Below are 21,752 nucleotides of genomic sequence, written 5' to 3' on the forward strand. Positions count from 1 at the left end.
TCTTTTGAGGCAGTTTCAATTTGCACAAAAACATCTCTAGGGGCACATCAACTTCTGAGAGGAAAGCTTTCACGTGGAAATTTTGACACAACTTTCAAACACCAGCGTGGAATCAGAATCTGCACTTCCTTTAGATATTTTGCAGTTGCCAGAAAAGATACTGAACCAGAGAGATCAAGTGAACTAACTTTTGTCCTAAGAGTCCAGCTCTACATTAACAATATTTAGAGCACTACTGTATGTTTGAGCATCGGGTGGCCTTTACTCGGGGTGGAAATGTTGTTGAAGGTTATGTCTCACAGCTCCAGTTGTCTTTTACTCTTCAACCCCGACACACAACCATCCTTCATTGACACCATATGATAGTGTCATTATTTAACACTGAAGCAATCCTAACAGGTTATTTTAAGTGAGTTAAATTTGTTTCACACTCATCAAAAGATCTCAGCACCTGAGTTAAGTTAGAACAATTAAATCCTTGAATGCCTTTGGATAAAGCCTGACTAGCTAATGACATTTAGCATACTATTATTATAGAATATTCATACAAGTGCATGCTGAAACAATTCTGATCTTCAAGAGCATATTACTAACCATCGCTCTATGTGCAGTATTTAGAAGATGTGAGAACTCACTGGCAGAGAGGGTGTAATCTTTAATTTGCCAGTGTATTTCAAAATACTGCGGATGTCTGACTCAGATATGTAAATTTTTTCTTTGAAATAGACTGTGAAACTTTTCCACCAGGGCCTTACCAGTCATGCTGGAGATAAGATTTTACTTGAAGACCCCAAAAGTTGATGGCTGGTTAAGAAATGAAAATAAGGGTCTAGTTGTCTTGGTTTTGGTCAAAAGGTTGATTCACGTTTCCAAAAAGAGATCCTCAGTTGTCCTTCATGTTGATAAATTTAGGCTGGCCGTTGTTCTAAGAATCCAATTCAGTTCCGTTCGTTCAATCAAGAAAACTTTCCAAATTTCCATCCTGCTCAGATAGCAAGTTTCTTTGAAAATAGAAGACAACTGATTGAAACTTTGGAATGGGATGGCGGAGTTCAGCGTACATCAGGGTGGAGAACTGAAAAAAAAAGTTTATTTTTTCAAGTTCTGGTTCCTGTAAATTTCCTCACTGAAAAGGACTAGATCATTTCTAAGAACACTGTCAGCTTTATATCATAACATGACATTCCGTAATAATTAGAATTGTTATACAAAACTAGAGGAAAAAAATGTAACAAAAAAATGTCCTCTTATGTTCTTTTATATTATTCATTGCATTGTGTAGGGACACACACAGATGTGTTCAAACACCCCATATGACACTATTCAGCCTTTTTATTGTGGAAGCCAAGTAGACTAAGTGGAAGAAAGTAATCTGTACCGTGTAATTGCAGAGAGTCTTCAAAACGCAATCTAATAACGTGCATCTGTATTAGAAAGTTGGTTGTTCTAAAATAAACTTGGAAAGCAGAACTTTATCTTCTCCTTAAATATGTCTGTACTTCCAAACAACTATGATGTAAGCAATATTAATGATATTTGGTTCCTTAGAAAGTTGTGTAACCATTAACTTTTTTTTTAAAGACTAGACAGTTTTAGATTCACAGCAAAATTAAGAGGAAAGTAGTTTTCCCATGTACCTCCCAGCCCCTGCACATGATTAACTCTTATTTTTTGCTATTATTTAGGTACGTTTCTCTCTCTTTTTTTTTCTTTTAGCCGAACATTTTACTATGGGAAACTTTAAGCAAATGCAATAACAGAATAGTACAATTCACCTCATGTATCCATCACCCAGTTAACCATTAAATAATGGCCAGTCATGTTTCTCTTTATGCCCACACACTTGCTGCCCCTCACTAGGCTATCCTGAATTACAAGTGAAAAATAACAGTACTTCCTCAGTATCATCAGCTAGTTATTTAAAAAATCCCTCAGTTGTGTTCTGGCTGCTTTTGTTACAATGGTTTCTTTGATCTCTATCTAAACAAGATCCATGGGTTGTTATTTGGTTAGACAACTCTTAGAGGTTATTAATCTAGACTTTCCCTCTTTCTATTGATTAGTTGAAGAAACCAGGTTATTTGTCCTGTAGATTTTCTCACTGTCTAGCTTTTTCTGATTGCATCCTTCTGGTGTCATTTAAAATGTTCCTTCGTCCCTGTATTTCCTATAATCTGGTAGTTAGATACAGAAGTCTGGTGTTAATTTTTCTAAGAATACTTCACTGGTGGTGTTAGGTGCTGCTACTATGAAGCACATATTCTAGCTGTCTCTTTGTAATTCTAGTAGTCATCAGGGATCATCGCTGAGATCCTTGATTGCCATCAGGGGTTTATGAAACAGTCACCTTGTCATTTCATCATTCCTAATTGATTAGCTTGAATACACACACACACAGAGAAAGATCACTTTTCCTCATTAACTATCTACTCTGAAATATATTTCATAAAAGAAGAGTACATTAAATGCTTAAGTCTTTTATTTGCCAGTTTTCATAATATAACTGTAATGTTTCCAAAGGCGATCACTGATTTTTTTTTCCTTTTGGTATCATTATGAACTCACGAACTTTTGATATATTAGATGTATTTCAATATTCACTTATTATTTTTATTGATATGAAAATTATCCCATCTTTGGATACAATCTACCCCAGTGAGAACAGTTTCAATGTGGCCCCTGTGTTGTTTTGACATGGGCCTAGTAGTCTTTGAAAGACTACTTGCTTTATGCCATGACCAATACTTATTTTCACTGTCCCTCAACATATGTATTTATGTATACCAATATTATTAATAACAATAGGATTACTGAAAACAGGTTAAAATTTGTCCTTGTTTTTTATTCTCTGGACGGTCAAATTATTGTTCTTAAAAATCACTTAAAGTAATTCCCCTCTCTAAACCACCAATTCAATATAGAATTAGGTTCATTTGTTTTGTTTTTATTTAGAATTTTTAGGGATTGTTTTTATTTTTATTTAGTTCTGTTAAAAATAAGTAAAAGTTACATGATTTTAAAGTGAACTCTACAAAACGAGGTATAGTCAAAGTCTGTTTCCTCTCCTTTTTCACTTTGTTCATTTTGCCCCATTTTCTAAGAAAGAAAACATGTTTTCGCCTGTATTAAAACACAAACATCTATTGCCACCCTTAGATAAACGGCATCCTACTATGTACATTTTTCTCTACACACATCTACTTACACAGTATCCTGGAGATCATTCCATAGAAGTATAAAGAGTTATCTTTCAACTTTTTATAGTTACACAGTTTCACTGTTTGGATTTACCACACATTATTCAATCAGTCCCCTCTCAGTGGACATTAGGGTTTTTAGCTTTTTAATAATATAGAAGTTTTATAATGAATGTGGATGTGTAAGTCAGTTTATAGTCAAGTGTGTGTCTTTGGTATAGATGTGTAGGAATGGAATTGTTGGGTCAAAGGGCAAATACATATACAATTTTACTAGTTTTGCCGAATTACCCTCCACAAATGTTGTGCTATTTTACAAATGCGTATCTAATTGCACAAGGAAAGACTGTATAAATATAGAGAGAGTGGAATTAAAGACTAAATATGATCTAATGTCAACAGATACAAAGAATTAGCAAAAATACTAATTGCATTTTTATTTAAGTTACTCTTCCCATTGATAGCTATTCATTTATATAACAGCTCTGTCTTGATGGGAGCTTCTGTAACAGATAATATTTGCTAAATCTAATCCATTATGATTATACAATGCAAAATTATTGATATTCAAACAGATTCGCATTTATAAAGGACTATTATCTAGGAAGCCAGCTTGCTTCCACATGACTCACCTTTTCATTGGAAACTTAATAGGAGTAGAAATTATAAATTTGTTCGTTGTGCATACCTCACAGTAGACATTAGCCCTTTTCATCATAAGCCATAACCTATACATTATGAAACCATCTCAGAAAGTCACTAACTTTTAGACTAGAGAATAATGAAATTTTAAAAACATCATTTTAAATACTTAGATTTGCTTCTTAATGGTGTCTTATCATGGATTGATAATTATACTCCTTTGGTTTAAAGCTATTGAGTGATTCACAATGAGATGACTGACAAAACCCAAAGTAATAGTCTAAAGACTTCTTAAACCACTACTTCCAAATCTGCTTCTCTTTATTGATATAATGAGGGGAGAATTAATTTTAAAAGGTGGTGACTATTGATTACTTAATGGCAGAAGATAGTGTTGAGAAATGCTGAAGTGAGCCTATTCTGTGCCCTCCTGGGCAACAGGACCCATTATCCAGTGGTGGAAATCATGCTGTAACCCTCATTAATATTTAACAGGACGCAGGCTGGATGCAGGCTGCAAAATTGCCCTAGGCAAAGGTTCCAATAGGCCATCAGAATGTTTCAAGCATATAAAAGAGTAACAGATTTCCCTGTGTTCAGATTGTTTATAAGCAGGACAACACCACACTCAATTCCCTTTTGTGATCCCTGGGCAATGGTAGCCTCACGGAAATGCCTACTAGGCAAGCAGAAGTGATTAATGCTCTGGGAAGTCATTCTAGGTTAGTAAGCCCTGCATGAGAAGACTTCGTATTTTCCAGCGTGGGTCTCGGTTTCAGCCCTTCTCTCTCGCGCTTCTTGCCACAAGCTGAAGGGCTCGTTCGGCCGGGGTGGCGAGTCAGCAAAAGGCGTTAATCGTGTCTATCACAGCCACCGTCCTTGGGGCGGTGTCACGTATCACACTGTCTATCAAGCTCACCTCTTGTCACACATCAGGATCTTTTTATTTCGGCTCATTTAAAAGGGAAACAAGGAGTTTTAAAGATAGCTGGTGGGGAAACATGAGTCTAAGAGTGCTTGGAAGAACAACGAGCCTTCCAAGCTGACTTGTACTAAACTGGGCTGTGACTTCTCAAAGGACAAGACACGGTTTTATAAATTACTGGCTCCCATTGTTAACTTTTCAAATGACCAGGTGATTTTTCCGTACCAGCAGCTTATTCTGAAAATATTATAAGCTTGGAACGAAATTAAGTTCTTGAGACAGAACATATTCTTAGGATTTATGGGTGCATAAAGGACACAACATCACGATATCCACCATTCCAAACAATGTATAAAATTAGTGAAGAAATATCCATTTTTTGACTCTATGACTCTAAAGATTGTTGCAACTGTATTTAGGGGAATCATTTACTTTGTAACATATGAAGAATTATTTATAATTACCTGCTTAGAATGAGTTACATAAGAATAAAAATTTAGCTTTGTAGGCAAAAAGTATCCGAGGGAACAAGTCTTCTATTAACATACTGAGCTTTTTCTCAAAACCAGTGAATGAAATTGACCCAGAGGTCTCATTGTAATCCCATGCGAAATGTGGACAAATTCGGTTTTACTTTCAACCTCCGACTGGCATGCCTAAATGCTGCTTTCAGTTTATTCCTAGCTCTGCGTGTACGCCTTCTCTTTCTGACACCAAGTAGAGAGTCTCAAATTATCAAGTTATCAATGATAAATGCATTTGTATTCATTTTGGTTTTTTGACAAATACGATCTTTATGAGGCATACTGGTGGATCTACTCATGTTTTTGTTTGTTTTGTTGTTGTTATTTGTTTATTAGTTGGCTGGTTAGTAATACATGTCATTCTGTCATGGAAATTAGTTTGTGGCTAGCTCACTTCAAGAAGGCTCAGCTTAGAATTCATAGATTCTTCAGCTGCCATTCCCAAGAGCAGAAGTAACACTATAAATTGAAAACAATTTAATAGATTTTCTTCAAGGTTCTTAACACTGTAACATAAAACGTATGAAGGCATTTTTGTCAACTGTAAATATTATAATGTTAATAATAGTTATACTTTCACTGCCTTTAGATATTCCAGAGAGCTTTTTTAATCCTATATTTGCAGTATATTGACGCCTACTGAACCATAATCTAATCTATTTAGCAATTTTATCAGTGAAAGTCACAAATTCTAAATGTCCTTTCCTTTCTCTTTCCTATTTTATAGCGCAGCAGTAGTTTTGGGAATTTTGATCATTTTCGGAATCACTCCATTTCAAAACCAGATGATTCAACCGAGGTTAGTATTTTATTACAATTTTATGAATGTTATGCAAACACATTAGGAAAAATTATGAAGCCAATATCACTTTTGCAAAGTAAAGTATATTTAGAAGTCACAGTCTTGCCTATATTTTTGTAACAAATGAACAAAGAACTACTTAGTACCTAGTTACCATGCTGGGTATTAAAAGTAAAAAGTAAAAAGCTCTATAAGAAGCCTAACATTAGGAAAAGCAGAACATGAACTTAAGAAGAGAGTTACAGATAGGAGGAATTTGAGAAACAAGACAGAGGATCATAGGGGAAGGGAGGGAAAAATGAAACAAGACGAAACCAGACAGGGAGACAAACCATAAGAGACTCTTAATCTCAGGAAACAAACCGAGGGTTGCTGGAGTGGAGAGGGGTGGGAGGGATGGGGTGGCTGGGGGATAGATATCAGGGAGGGTATGTGCTATGGTGAATGCTGTGAATTGTGTAAGACTGATGAATCACAGACCTGTACCCCTGAAACAAGTAATACGTTATATGTTAATAAAAAAATTTTAAAAGACAGAAAGCAAACTGATGATTTCCAGAGAGGAGAGGGTTGGGGGACAGGATGATACAGGCTTCCAGTTATTGAATGAATAAGTCACAGAAAACAAAAATAACAGCATAGGGAATATAGTCAATGGTATTAAAAAAAAAGAGAGAGAGTTACAATGTAATGGAACACAAATAATCCCAAATTTTCTGAGCATTTCCACCATAAAACAATATATATGTTAAATTTTTTGTAGATGGTAATTGCTTTAATTTAATGATTAAATGGCTTAGTTGTAAATTTGTCAAAGAGAGCATATGGTTGCTCAATTGCACTCAACACTTCTACCATGTGCATTGCTATGCTTCACAGGTGACTATTATGTCCACATTTGCAAACCATGAACACTTTAAATGCAGCTTAAGGAAAGCTTCCCATAAAATTAAGTCTATATAAAAATCATGGTAATAATAATATCTACATTTAATTGAACACGTATCATGATATAGGCACAACACTAAACACTTTCCTACCTCTAATATAGGAACTATTAGTATTATTATTTTACCAATGAAGAAATATATTTCGTTGAGTAAAGGTACTTCTAAATTACACAGTTGATAAATGACAAAGGCAGAACTCAACATCTTGTCTGACTTCAAGTTTGCATTTCTGTTATACTATCTCACAAATGACAGGCCAACTGTGATGTGATTAATGAAAAGCTTAACAACTGACCAAACAGTAGAGAAGAGGGATATATACTGAGAAAATTAAAAATAATGTTTATCATTAAACCTGATTCAGCAACTCCACATGTGATACATTTTAGATCAATAGGTTTTGGATCTTATGTATTTCTTAATTATTCATTCTCATTATTGTATGTTTATTTTATAAGGAATTTTTCCTGTTATATTTAATTTCTCAATATACTTTTCAGATTCCTATGTGTATGTATCTATAATATTTTTAAATATTGGTATTTCAGTAATGGATATTCTAAATAAAAAAATGAAAATAGAATGACATTTAGTATTACTTTATAAATATATCCATTAGTACACATATATGCGTGTGTGTATAATATATCCCCTTTACATATATGTATATTATTTATATACACATGCTTATGGATAAACCTATAAATAGCTATATAGTTTATCCACATTTATTTAGTTTTAAATAAGACAATATATGTATATAGTGAGAAACCCCATATAATTTCATTCTCAATTAACATCTTATATAAACCTTTAATTTCCCATAATCACACATAGATTGTAGATTCTACACAGTAGAATCTGCTGTTTAGTTTATAATTCTAGGGTTAACCTGTAAAAGTAGCTCAGACTCATTCAGGTTCATTGATGAGTAATGGTGGCTTAGTAATTTGTGAAAGAATTTAGTGACCCTGAAAAAGTAGTTCACACATTTTTCAGCAATTCAGCATTCATTCATTCAACAGGTATTTCTTAAGCACCTACTCTATGACAGTGTTTCCATTAGGCACTCAAAAATTACTGTTGCAATTGATGAAAATCCCTACTTCATGAAGGCTAAAGTATAGAGGGAGAGACAGATAGAAAAGCAACAATGACAACAACTGTAAATAAATATCTAATAAATTTGTGATTCAGACTATGAAAAAGAACAGCATGGAAAAATGTGAAAGTTGAAAATATGCTGAGGTAGTTTCTTTGAAACGTCTGTAAGAAACAATAGAAAAACCTAAAACTAAAAATATTTGTGATACTGGGGCACCTGGGTGGCTCAGTTGGTTAAGCCTCTGCCTTCAGCTCAGGTCATGATCTCAGCAACCTGGGATCCAGCCCCACATGGGGCTCCTTGCTCAGCGGGGAGCCTGCTTCTCCCTCCCCTCTGCCTGCCCCTCCCCCTGCTTGTGTTCTCTCTCTGTCAAATAAATAAATAAAAATCTTTAAAAAAATTTGTGATAATATGTGATAATTTATGTAAAATATGTGATAATTTAAAAAATATTTGTGATACTTTCTTGAAGCTTAGGCAACAGTAATTTAACACAGTCATAAAATAATATGCTTTCTTTTTTTTTGTTTTTTTATGGGTTGTTTTGTTTTGTTTTTAGTTTGTAATTTTACAGTGAAGATAGAGCTTAAGTAAAGAGAAGAGAAAAGAAAAGGCTAATTTTAAAAATTTAAAGGCTAAATTTAAAAAATTCAAGTTATATTTTATTCAGGGCTTTTCAATTAAGCGAAGAATCTGCCTTTTATAACCTTGAATGTAGAAATTAAAGTTCAATGAGGACTTAAATAGGCTGTCCATTCGTATTTATCATAGGCAATTTGGGGTAAGATATGAAGTAAAACATAATATTGACTAATAATTTTGTTAACTATGTGGTTAAACCTTCCTATTAAAATATTCAAGGAGAGCCTGGGTGGCTTAGTCAGTTAAGCATCCAACTCTTGACTTCGGCTCAGGTCAGATCTCAGGCTTGTGAGATTCAGCCCCGTGCTGGGCCTGCAGGGAATCTACTTGAGACTCCCTCCCTCCTTCCTCTACCTCCTACCCCCATGCATGTTCTCCCTCTCTAAAATAAATAAATAAATCTTAAGTATAACAAAAATACAAATTAGATATTCAAGTTAACTAAAGGGAAGTTTCCCCTAATTTTTTTTATATTCAGGAAATATCTGTCTGTCCACCCATCAAGAATGGTGGGCAATGCTAGACTAGATGACCCTTAAGGGTCCTTTCTTGAAATCTAAGATATTGAGGATATATAACCCAATAGGTCCTTCAAGAAAAAAAAAAAAACAAAAAACACTCCAAAGTTCTACATGAGAAGTTTTGCTTATTCAAAAAATATCAAGTGTCAGTTATGTTCCTGGAAGTGTTCTAGATGTTCAGAATAAATAAAAAATATAAAATCTCTAGGCTCATGGAGCATACCTCATAGTGGGCAGGCAATAATTAATCAAACAAAGTATCAGATAATGTTAAATACTTAGAATACACTACATATGAATTACATGAAGATTTGTATACTAATGGCTAGACCAACTTCATATTTACTATTGATTGAGAATGTGGGAAATATGCATGGGATACTCACCTGCAAGAAGAAAAAATTGCACTTTCTCAGATTTACTTAACTCCAAAACTTTTTTACAAATGACTATTTCAATTTCTAAAGAATCAAGAGGATATTTTAATGCCCGTTAAGCATGAATACATGCTATAGCCTTTCTAAAGGCCCCAATAAAATATCTCCATCTATGTAGACTTAATCACTCATTATGCCTGTCATTTAATTCTCTTTTGCCCATCTCAAAAATGGGAAAACCTGGGGTGCCTGGGTGGCTCAGCTGGTTAAGCATCTGCCTTCAGCTCAGGTCATGATCCCAGGGTCCTGGGATCGAGCCCCGCATCAGGCCCCCTGCTCAGCGGGAAGCCTGCTTCTCCCTCTCCCTCTGCCTCTCCCCCTGCTCATGCTCTATCGCTCTCCTCCCCCCACCCAATAAATAAAATCTTTTAAAAAAATGGGAAAAATTAAAGTGGCTCTACTGTACAGCTATTCAAGGGATAACTAAAATTCTTTAAAAAAAATGTTTAGGTGTGAAGCTCAGGTCCTTCGATACCGCAAGTTTTATTTTCTGAGTTTGTAACACATGTAAACAGGCTTGGACAACTTTAAAAATATGTATTATATTAAGATTGAAGTTTTGGAGGCTGCTGAACATAATACATAGGAAACCCACAAATCTGAAATCTTCTCTTTAATAATGTTTTCAGATCAATGATTTTTATTGCTTTATTATTCTGTCTTTTGTAAACAATTCTAACTAGGTATATGAAGGGGAACCCATAAATGAAAGTGGAGAACAAAATAAAACTTCAAATAATGGAAGAGGTTTAGGGAAAAAAATGAGAGCTATTTCCTGGACAATGAAGAAAAAAGTGGGTAAAAAGTACATCAAAGCCCTTTCTGAGGAAAAGGTAAGTATACTCTGCTAATCATTTGTATTTTTCTATTAATTTTTTTTTAATAGTCAACAGATTCTTCTTCTAGATAGAGAATCACTTGGTCCTTTAGGAAGGACTTCAACATCTATTTTCTCCCTCAGAAGTTAGATGGAAAAAAACCATTATGACTCCTACGTTAATAGAGGAAATGGAGGCTCAGAAAGATCACACACGTAGTATATGAAGAACGATTATGTCATATGTTGTAACAAACATCAGTACTTCATTTCTTTTTATTGCCAAATAATATTCCATTTTACACATAAACTACATTTTATTTTTCCTTTCATCAGTTGATAGACATTTGAGTTGTTTTCACTTTCTGGCTATTGTAAATAATACTGCCATAAATATTTATGAGTTTTTGTGTGGAAATATTCTTTTGTTTCTCTTGGGTATATGGTAACTATCTGATATTTTGATTGGCAACCTGCTTCCCAAAGCAGTTGCATCATTTTACATTTCCACTAGCAATGTGTGAGGGTTCCAATTTCTCCACATGCTTGCCAACACTTGTTACTGTCTTTTCGATGCTAGCCTTCCTGGTGGGTGTGAAGTGGAATTTCAATGTGGCTTCGATATGCTCTTCCCTGATGACTAATGATGCTGAGAATCTTGTCGTGTTCTTATGAGCCATTTGTATATCTTCTTTAAAGAAATGTTTACTCAGGGACACCTGGGTGGCTCAGTCGAGTAAGTGTCTGCCTTCGGCTCAGGTCACGATCCCAGGATCCTAGGACGGAGCCCCATGTCGGGCTCCCTGTTCAGCAGGGAGCATGCTTCTCTCTCTCCCTCTGCCTGAGGTTCCCGCTGCTTGTGCTCTCTCTCTCTCTTTCAGTCAAATAAATAAATAAAATCTTTAAAAAAAAAATTAAAAAAAATGTTTACTCAAATCTTTTGCCCGTTTTTTAATTGGGTTATTTGGGGTTTTTTTATTGTTGACTTTTAAGCTTTTTAAAAATATATCCTGGATGCAAGTACCTTATCAGATACATGATTTGCAATATGATATATTTTCTCCCATTCTGTGGACTATTTTTTCACTTTTTTGATGGTATCATTTGCAGCACAGAGGTTTATAATTTGATATAGCTCAATTGGTCCATTTTTTTGTCATTTAACTTTTAATATTGCAATTAAAAAACTATTGTTTAACTTAAGTTCACAAAGATTTACTCCTGTGCTTTCTTCCAAGAGTTTACAGCTGGAGCTCTTAAATTTTGGTGTATGATCTACTAATTTTTCTATGGGGTGTAGTAGGAGTCCATCTTCATTCTTTCGAATATGGATACCAAGTTGTCACAACACTAATTTGTTCAGAGGACAATTATTTTACTGTTGTTTTTTCTTGGCACCCTTGTTGAAAATCTACTGATAATAAATACATGGTCATAATTATATATGGGTTTATTTCTGACTCTCAATTCTGTTACATTGATCTGTAAGTCTTAGTCCATTCTCTTTTTAGCCCACTTCAGTAGGACTTCCGTCCCCAATAATCCATTAAAACAGTAATCATAATTGATATTAACCTCTGTGTGGCTGAATTTACTGGTCACTTTTCTTACTTCTTACATTACTTTTCAACCGTATTTGACACAAGTGATGATTTCAATACATTTGAAACATTCTCTTTTCTTGGTTTCTTTAACTGAGCATTCTTCTGGCTTTCTTTCTTTCTCAGTTTCCTTTCTTGGCTTTGGAAAGACTGTCTCTCTAAATATTGAGTCCTTCTGAGGCTTATTCCTAGATGCTCTACTCAGTCTACTCTCCCCCTCAGTGATCTCATCTAGTCTCATCACTTTGTTTTTCTGCAATTAATCTCTAGCTATGATATCTTATCTGTTGTACTTAAACAACCAATTGTGGGAGTGCCTGGGTGGCTCAGTCGGTGCTCAGGTCATGATCTCAGGGTCCTGGGATCTCTGCATCGGGAGCCTGCTTCTCCCTCTCCCTCTCCCTCTCCCTCTCCCTCTCCCTCTCCCTCTGTGCTGTCTCTCTCTCAAATAAATAAATAAAAACTTAAAAAAAAACCCTAAACTAAACATATGTTAAAAAAAACCCAACCAACTGCGTATTCAATATCATCATTTATATGTACAATAGGTTTCTGGAACCCAATATATTCAAAACTGAATTATTAATTCTCCATGCTCTACCAAAAAACATGTTTCTTGTCCAGTCTTCCCAGTAGTAATAGACAACATTGCCATAACTCTAGATGGAAAGAAGAGAAAAGAACAGAACAGAGAAGAAAAGGAAAGAGAAGAAGTAAGGTAGGAAGGAAGGAAGTAAAGAAAGAAGAAAGCCCAAGAATCATTCCAAATTCCTTTTTTCTCTCACTTTTCACACCAGTTCATCACCACCTCCTCTTGGCTCAAACTCCAAAATCTTACCTAAAACTCCTAATTTCTCTATGTAAACTATTCCTGCTTTAGACCAACCAACCAACCAACCAACCAAGAACAACTTCTCTTGCCTAGACTGCCATAAAACCACCTAATTGGTCATCTTTCTTCCACTCTTTCCTCCATAAAAGCCATTCTCCACACAAAAGCCAGAAGGCTCTAAAGTGGAATTCAGAACACATCATGCCCCTTGGTTAAAATTTTATAATGCCTTCACAATGCCTTCCCTTACTATAGTATGTTCATTCCAGTCCTCTGAGAAGCAGGTCCTAAGAAAGCAATGGACACACCAAAGACTATTGGGGAAAATGAATGTGAAGGATAGAGAAAGAAGAACTGGATAGGGAAAGCCTTCAGACAACAGTGCAAGTCTGACACTGTGAAAGGAGAGGAAGAAAGTGTTAGCCAGACTGGTAGATAGTCCCTGAACCAAAGTTTTCCATCAGAGGAGCCCTGTATCCCACCAGAATGGACTCAAATGGTACCCCCACTGTTTCAGTCACTGGCAGAGAGCATGGCCTCCATGCAGACACCATGGTGAATTCAGTGGCTGGGGCTGTCAGTAAAGAAGGGTCTCACAGCAAAAGACCTGAGTGACACATTTCCATGACCACTACACTTGGTCTATAAAGCTCTTCCTGATCTGACTCCAGTGTACTTCTCTGAGCTCATTTTCTAACACTCTCTTTGCTCTCACTCAGCTCCAGCTACATTGGCCTGGTCTTCCCGCTCACAACCCAAGCTAATTCTGAGTTGAGTTATTTTGTTCTTGCTATTCTTTTTGCTTGGAAAACTGCCTCCAATTCTTTATACAAGTTATATCTTAACATTCAGGTCAAGAATTCAGAGCATATATTACCCTACAGAGGAGGTCTTTGGAGGCTACTCCATCGAAATCAGCCAATCTTCCCCTAACCCTAATCCAGTAGCTAATCCTCTCACATCACTGTTTTATTTCCTTCATAGCACTTATTCCCTGAAATTTTCTTTTGCGTTTTGTTTACACACACCTCCCCAAACACTAAACACAAACACACACACACACACACAAACCCTAACACACTAAAACGTATCTCATTAGAGCAGGGACCGTGTTATCTTGTTTACTATGGTATCCCCAGTTCCCAAAAACAGTGCCAGGTCCTTACAAGGTGTTCTCTAAATTTGTGTTGAATGACTGAACAAATAAATAAAGGAAAGGGTATAAGCAGAGAATCAAACTGAGTATATATCATATATGTATTCTGAAGTTTTATCGATGTTTAGAAATGCTCATAAATGAGGAATATTGAATTACATTTTGATGAATATTAAGAAATTTATAGGTTTTGTCCAAACTATCTAAATATGGAAGACATTTGAGATGTTTTCAAGCAGATGTAATCTGTTTTGAAATTGTCTGTCTTTCCGAATTTTATGCAGGATTTGCTTTACACTTGACTAGGTGTGCAAGCTCGGTATGACGATTTGTAAAGCTTCTTAGATAAGCTTCACTTTAGAATTGCAAAATGTGCATGTTTTATTCACATCTAGTGATCTGATAGGGCGCAATAACTGACATGAAACAACTCTGTAGAATTTAAACTTGTAATATCAGATCTCAAAGGATTAGTAATGGTGGTAAATAGATGATAAGGAGAACATGAAGAAATAAAAGTGCTTTAACAGATAAAGCATAGATGTTAATAAATCTAACATTTCTGATTAAGTAGCCTCAATATGATATTCATACTAATTTACAAAATGAATTATTATAATTTCATTTGAATTCCATAATGTGGAATGTTTCATCTAAAGAATTTTTCCAAGTATAACGTGTTTTGCTCGAAATTGAACTAAAGATTAATGACCCTCATATTTTATGCTGATGTATTCCTAAGTATTTTATTACTAAAACATGTCTTGTTTGTTAAATCAAGTGGATATCTCCATGGAAATCAGTTCTCTGCACTTAACCTCTGATATGTTTTTTCTGAAGGATGAGGAAGTTGGAGAGGGTGCCCTCCCATATCGGAACAGTGACCCAATGATTGGATCTCACACAGAGAAGGTCTCCCTCAAAGCCAGTGACTCCATGGATAGTCTCTACAGTGGGCGGAGTTCATCAAGTAAGCCTATAGAATAAGGGACAAGATCCTTCCTGGGAGGGCTCAGCTAATTAAAAACAGCAGATTTTTAACTATAGAGAACAAACTTGATGGTTACCAGAGGGGAGGTGGATGGGGGATGGGTGAAATAGGTGATGGAGACTGAAGAGTACACTTATCATGATGAGCACTGTGTAAATGTACTGAAGTGTTGAATCACTATACTGTACACCTGAAACTGATAGAACACTGTTATGTTAATAATACTGGAATTAAAAAAAAAAAGAGAGAGAAACAAATTCAAATGAAAACCAACAACAGATTGGCTTCTCTGGGGCTTATCAAATTAGCAAAAAGTTTCCAGCTACATGATAAGAGAAATAGTGAAAATGTAGGATTGCTGAATCCATAGAGCTGCTGGTGTTTAAAATGATACACAATATATTCGACAGAATTATGTATTATTTTGAAACTTTTAACACTGTAGTTGGCAGAACTCTTGGGGATATGCCTCAAAAAGATCATGTTGGGTGACTAAAATCTGCATCTCTAAAATAAAAATGTTTGCTTAGGAGAACTAGCATTATCTTGAGTCAAAATTTTTAAAATGACTTGACGTGTTCAGATAAATGAAATCCTGTTCTGTCTCTTCTTCCTTCCCTCCCTTTCTCCTTCCTTTCCTTTTTTCCTCCTTCTTTTCTTCCTTCCTTCCTTCTCCTCTTCCTTTCTTCTCTCCCTCCTTTCCTTTCTTTCTTTCTTCTCTTTTTTTCCCTTCTCCTGTCCTCACTTTTTCCTTCCTTTCGGTTCTTTTTTGCCTGAAGTATTCTGAAAAGAGCAGGACGTATGCATCAATTCCCACATTTACTTTTTCGGTGTCCATCCAGCATTAGTGAGTCAAGAATGAAATACAAATGTAAATACTAAATAGAAGGAATATCACTGGGTGACAGAAAGGAAGCAGCATGCATTCAACAAGGATTTTCTAAAATCATTGTTTCCAAGAGGGAAGTCGTTCAGGTTTCAGTCACATAGCCTGCTACAGTATTTGAATGAAACTACAGGGCACCTTATAACTTTTTTATGTGTACACTGTTATTCATCCCTCTGATCTTTTCAGGGCTTTTAAATGTTTTCTTTTTTTGCAAGGTTTATTTTCCATTTCCTTTTTAATCAACTGCTTCTGTTATTTGAAGAGAGATCTCAAAGACCTACTTTTCCTATTGGCTGAAGAAGAGTTATTTTGTGGAAAAAAAAAAAACTAATGTAGAAACATTTGAAGGATATATTTTTGCATGTGTGAAATTCAGATTTCATAACTATTCACTTCTGCTGGAAGTTTTAAAATTCTCAATTGTAATGCTGAATGTGGGTAGAATTTTACTAACTGGAATGTACCACGAAAAGCCAGTGCCAGGGGTGGCCATGGAAGGGAAGGTGTAAGGAGATGGTGGCCCACTTAGCTATTGTCATACACAACTTAGTTTCTTAGTTACATGCAACTCACCCTTTCTTACAACGGTTCATATTCAATATAGAACATCTCTAAGGTTCTCTACCTTATTTCCATAATTATTTGAAAAATAGTAGAGAAACCAGGGCTGTTTTGTCTTTGAACAGAGCACTGAAAGGCCACACTGAAGGAGACAGTGAAAGTAGTGGAGAGTGTTGAGAGTGGTGGAGAAACCGAGAGTTACTTCCCCTGGGAACCATTCTTGCCCCCATCCTGCAGGCAGCAAAAATGGAATCTTTTTTCTTTTTTTCCCTTGAGGTTCAAACTCAGAAGGGAAAAGGACCAGAGAACAAGGATTTGGAGCAATTTTAAAAGCCCACTTTAGAAAGTTTAGAACCACTTGGGAATATAGACACTGGAACACACTTTCTCTTTCCTTCACATTCACACAACAAGCAAAAGTGCTACCTTTTATGCATAGAGATGTTGTTTCAAAATGGCTTTTGGCACATAAGAGGATGTTTGGGAGAGCATTCTAGCTACATTGTGGTAAGTATCGGGAACCCTGTAGTCTTATGCTTTGACCATTTGTGATCAGTAGCACATAAAGGTCAAACTGTTGCTATAGGTTTTTGTCTTTGTTTACAGGTACAAAATGAATTGTCTGGCCTGTATAGGGAGTTAAGTCTGTATCGTCCGCCTCTTTAGCAAGTGTTCAATGCTCAAAACACTGTGCTACCAGATCAGATCACAGAGACTGTAGTGAGAGGGTGTCTGGGTTAGTGGTTGAGGAAAGAATGGTCAGATTGGCTGGAGAAAGTTCAGAAACGGCTCAGAGGACAGAGGTCAATGATGGAGAGTGACTGGGAGGCAGAAAAAATAGGAACCCATCACTCAGAACCCCTTCAAAAGGTTGGCATCCAGTGCTTCAGCATTATCCCTGCTTCGCTGTATCCAGACGATGGTTCAGAATGTTATGAACCTTCAGTGAGAACTGTTAACCTCTGCTTTGCTTTCATCAGGCGGAATAACAAGCTGTTCAGATGGTGGTACAAGTAACCGGGATAGCTTTCGACTTGATGATGATGGCCCCTACTCTGGACCCTTCTGTGGCCGCGCCAGAGTACATACTGATTTTACACCAAGCCCCTATGACACTGACTCCCTCAAAATCAAGGTGTGTGCACCTCGTATCTGCATTCCGTGTGGTTTGTCTAGCACTGGAGGTATGATCTGTGTCAGGAAGTACAAGCATGGGCAGCGGGGAGGGGTGGCGAGTGTGTTCTTCTCCACAGTGGGACTGAGGACTGGGTTCCTGTGGCAAGAATTTGAGCAGAATACATGAGGTGGGATAGGGGAATCAGATTCTGTTGAGGCTACAGCCTAAGTTGCTGTCACGGAGGTAATGCAGAATCCGAGCCTATCAGGGGAGAAGAAATTGTTTACATTTTTCTGAAAGCCAAAAGACTCACAGGTTCCTGGAGGCGCCCAGCTCTGCCTGATACTTGCTGGAGTTAAAAGGAGAGAGAGAAAAGATGGCGATATCAGGCAAGAGCCGCCCACAGCAACTCCCTTGGGAACCAGACTTGGTTGGGCAACTGCAGTGCTTAAGTTAGTTGCTATGAATAACCAGACATCTTTCTCCCAATGATATTCCCTCCTGAATTCCCTCTTCTTAACTCTTGTTCTCTGTATTCGTTTTCTATTGCTGTGGAACAAATTTCCACAAGCTCAGGGACTTTAAACAACACAAATGTATTACCTCACAGTTCTATAGGTCAAACATTTGGTCATGGCCCAACTGCATTCCCTGCTTAAGGTCTCACTGGGCTAAAATCCAGGTGACAGCTGGAGCTGTAATCTCCCTGGGGTCAGGTCCTCTTCCAAGGCAGAATTCAGTTGCTTGTGGTTGTAGGACTGAGACTCCTGCTTTCTTGCTGGATATTGTCTGGGAGTCACTCTCGGACCCTTGAGGTTGCCAGCCATGGTCCTCTCTGCAACATGGCAGTTTGCTCCTTCAAAGCCTGCAGGGGAAAAGCTCACTCATGTTTCAAATCTCTTCAAGAGCTCCTACCTGATAAAGTCAGAAACACCCAGATAATCTCCCTCTTAATTACAACATTAACTAATTTGGGACAGTAGTTACATCCGCATAGTCCCTTGCAACATAAAATACAACATAATCATGGGTGGGAAATCCATCGTTTTCATAGTCCTACTCACACTAGAGGGGAGGTGCTTTTGCAATCATACAAATAGAAGGTTTGGTGCTAAAGTATTTTATACATGTTAAATTATTCCTTTTAGTAACACAAACTGATATAGCTAAAAGGACAGAAATTATGACTTTTCTATACTATCAACACCAAGCCAATGTTAACCAGCAGTTATAAGTTATGAAGTATTGATGTTATTATTTAACATTCAAGACACTCTGCTCTTCTCTTTATCCCTTCTATTGTAAAAAACCAGAGTAAGCTCAGCGGGAGAATGAGGAGAACATTATTTTCCATAGTTAGCTCCTTAGTCGTTTCTATGAAATGATCTGAAGTCTAAGTTAAAGTTTTGGGGAAGGAATATTTGTAGCCTAGTAATGTTGGGGGAGGGTGTAGAAGGGAACAAATTGAACACATTTTGACTCAGGAGAGCTTTCCACCTTCCCTATAATACCATACCAGTGCCCCACCACTTACGCTGTCTAAGGTGCTATTTGTAGAGCTCTTGCAGGACACAGTAAGAATCCCCCAGTTACCACTGAGGATTGAATGCCATCGTTTATATCAAGGGTCTTATCCATAATGAAATTGGGTCTTTGCTTGGTGACCTGTGGGCTTTCCCGGAACGTATGCTTTTATAAGTTTAGAGGATAATAGGAAGGATGCAGCATAGAGCTCCCATGCTTAGAAACCTCCCCTAGAGCTTCTGGGGATTTTCTAGGTCTGCTTAGCTGATCCCATCTAGCCCAGGATTTGATTCCCCATGGTTAAAGGCAGGAAGAACCAGATGAACAGCTCATAAGGTCAGACAAGCAGATGATCACAAATCAGAAAGATCAAGTCTTTTAATCACATTGACAATGTGTGTTTTAGATGGAAGAACACACACTCATAGAACATGAGGAAAAGACATTTTTAGTAGCAGACTCAATGTTTTGTTTGTTTGAGGGTAGTCCCCGTATCAGAATCTATAATGTCCTCTCCGGGGTAGAAACTTGTAAGTCTCAAAGGAGGAAATATGACTTTTAAATGTAGGCACTGTATTTGTGTAGAAATCAATTTTCTTTACAAAGAAGTACCCCTGGGGGTTTTCTAATCTTGCTGGTAACTGGCACCCTGCAGCAATCAGAGTCTTTGAGATGAATGAAGAAAAAGACCAACTGGTTTGTCCATCCTAATGGGCTTCATTCGTATTTCAATCCAAACTCTGTTGTGAAGCTCAATCTAAGTATTATCTTCTCTGAAATAATTCAGTAGCATAATTTATCCTTAGTGCACACACACATACTTTTGTTACACGTTTAGATATACGAAGCTCTTAACAGTTTCACGATTTTAGACGAATGCAATACTTTAGATGGTTTTTTACTGTAAATTTTTCAGATGAACTAGAAGCATGGACAGAGACTTCTTTTTCTTTCCCTTCCCCATTTGAGAGCCCCTCCAGGAATGATGGCTCGAGCTTTGCTATATATCTATTGCTTTGACAAGATGAATGAAGAGAGCATCATTTTTTGAGTTCAGACAACTGACTGCCATGAGTTTGGGAAGTTATTTAATGTTTGCATTTCTTTTCCATAATATTTAGAGTTATAAAGATACCTTGTATATGTACTTAAGAAGTGTGTCATGGGCATAAAATGACTCACTATATGCAAAAGTACTTTGTAAATTCCATTGTGCCCTACAATTGTAAGTTCATAAGTTGATATACCAAAAACATAAAGATGTCATCAAATGCATGTAGGAGCTTTTCTTCAAGCTTGTTGAAGTGTTCTTCATTATTACTAGCAAAGAGTTCCCTTGAACTTTTAAAAGAAATTTTCTCTTAGATTTATTTCTGTTATCAGTAACCTCCCTTATCATATTCCCTCATCATTCTAATTTTCTATGATTCCGTTCTTTCTACTAATTGTCATAGCACCAAAGTTCTCTGAAAACTCACTGGTATATTTCTTTGTCTTTAGAAAGGAGACATCATAGACATTATCTGCAAAACGCCAATGGGGATGTGGACAGGAATGTTGAACAATAAGGTGGGAAACTTCAAATTTATTTATGTGGATGTCATCTCCGAAGAGGAAGCAGCCCCCAAGAAAATAAAGGCACACCGAAAGAGTGGAATAGAAAAACCCAAGACTCTGCAGGAGTTCTTAGAGAGGATTCACCTTCAGGTTAGCAAACCTGTGACCTATTTGATGCTGGTGGCATCTGGATGGAATAATTGAGGAGAATGGATCAGTGCTGGTACAGTGGTAAAAAAAAAAAAAATATATATATATATATATATAGGACTTACAACAAAGAAAAATCCGTTTTCCAAGAAAACTTCTTAATTCTCCTTTATTACTTTTATTACACAAGGACAGGTCTTGATATAACCTCCCTTGGACTAAACTCTAATGGTACTTAGCAGTGACAGTAGAGATTAATGTTGAGAAAGTGCAGTGAAAAATGAAAAATACCTAGGAGAATAAAAGGTCCAGAGAAAACATGTAAATGAGAATGATAAAGAGAGTATGAAGAGTAAAGGTAAAAATCCAGAGAATTGAAAGGAAACAGGGAAAGAAAATTACATTTTCTATAGGGCAGAGATCAAAAGCAAGTCAAGAGAAGAAAGCTAAATGTAACTGTTTCAAAAGCAATTTCTTAGGAGATAGTGATCATTAAGCCCCCATGATGATTATGTTAAGGAAACTGTATTGTCTATATTTATAATCCAATTATTTTCTTGTTATATTAGCAAAATTTTTATGAAACCTCTACCTCATTAAATGGTGTATACATACAATTTACCTAGCCTCACTCAATTTACTGTTTTGCAACCCATTTCTAATATTAATGCAGCAGTACTTTGATAGTTTTCAAAATTCATCAAGGCAATAGCCAATTAAACTTTTCTTAATTGTTTCTCCTGAGTTATCTAGTTACACTCCTGCCTGTAGACACACTACCTAGGCCTTCTTGTTGCCCCCCAAATGTGGTA

The 21,752-nt window shown here is 36.5% G+C and overlaps 1 protein-coding gene across 3 annotated transcripts in view; it reads left to right on the plus strand.

Annotated features, from left to right (window-relative positions):
* SAMSN1 (SAM domain, SH3 domain and nuclear localization signals 1) overlaps positions 1 to 21,752 on the plus strand; it is a 419,971-nt gene that overhangs the window by 385,625 nt on the left and 12,594 nt on the right. For all 3 annotated transcript variants that reach the window (XM_064580112.1, XM_045902661.3, XM_045902662.3), the window contains 5 exons: positions 6,016 to 6,087; positions 10,429 to 10,578; positions 14,992 to 15,121; positions 17,573 to 17,727; positions 20,734 to 20,940. In XM_064580112.1, coding sequence (XP_064436182.1) covers positions 6,016 to 6,087; positions 10,429 to 10,578; positions 14,992 to 15,121; positions 17,573 to 17,727; positions 20,734 to 20,940 — 714 coding nt within the window. The remainder of the gene's footprint in view (positions 1 to 6,015; positions 6,088 to 10,428; positions 10,579 to 14,991; positions 15,122 to 17,572; positions 17,728 to 20,733; positions 20,941 to 21,752) is intronic.

The sequence above is a fragment of the Mirounga angustirostris genome, unplaced genomic scaffold, assembly GCF_029215605.1.
Source record: "Mirounga angustirostris isolate CCGP_5_RB_7025 unplaced genomic scaffold, mMirAng1.0.hap1 SCAF_1, whole genome shotgun sequence".
Lineage (NCBI taxonomy): Eukaryota > Metazoa > Chordata > Mammalia > Carnivora > Phocidae > Mirounga > Mirounga angustirostris.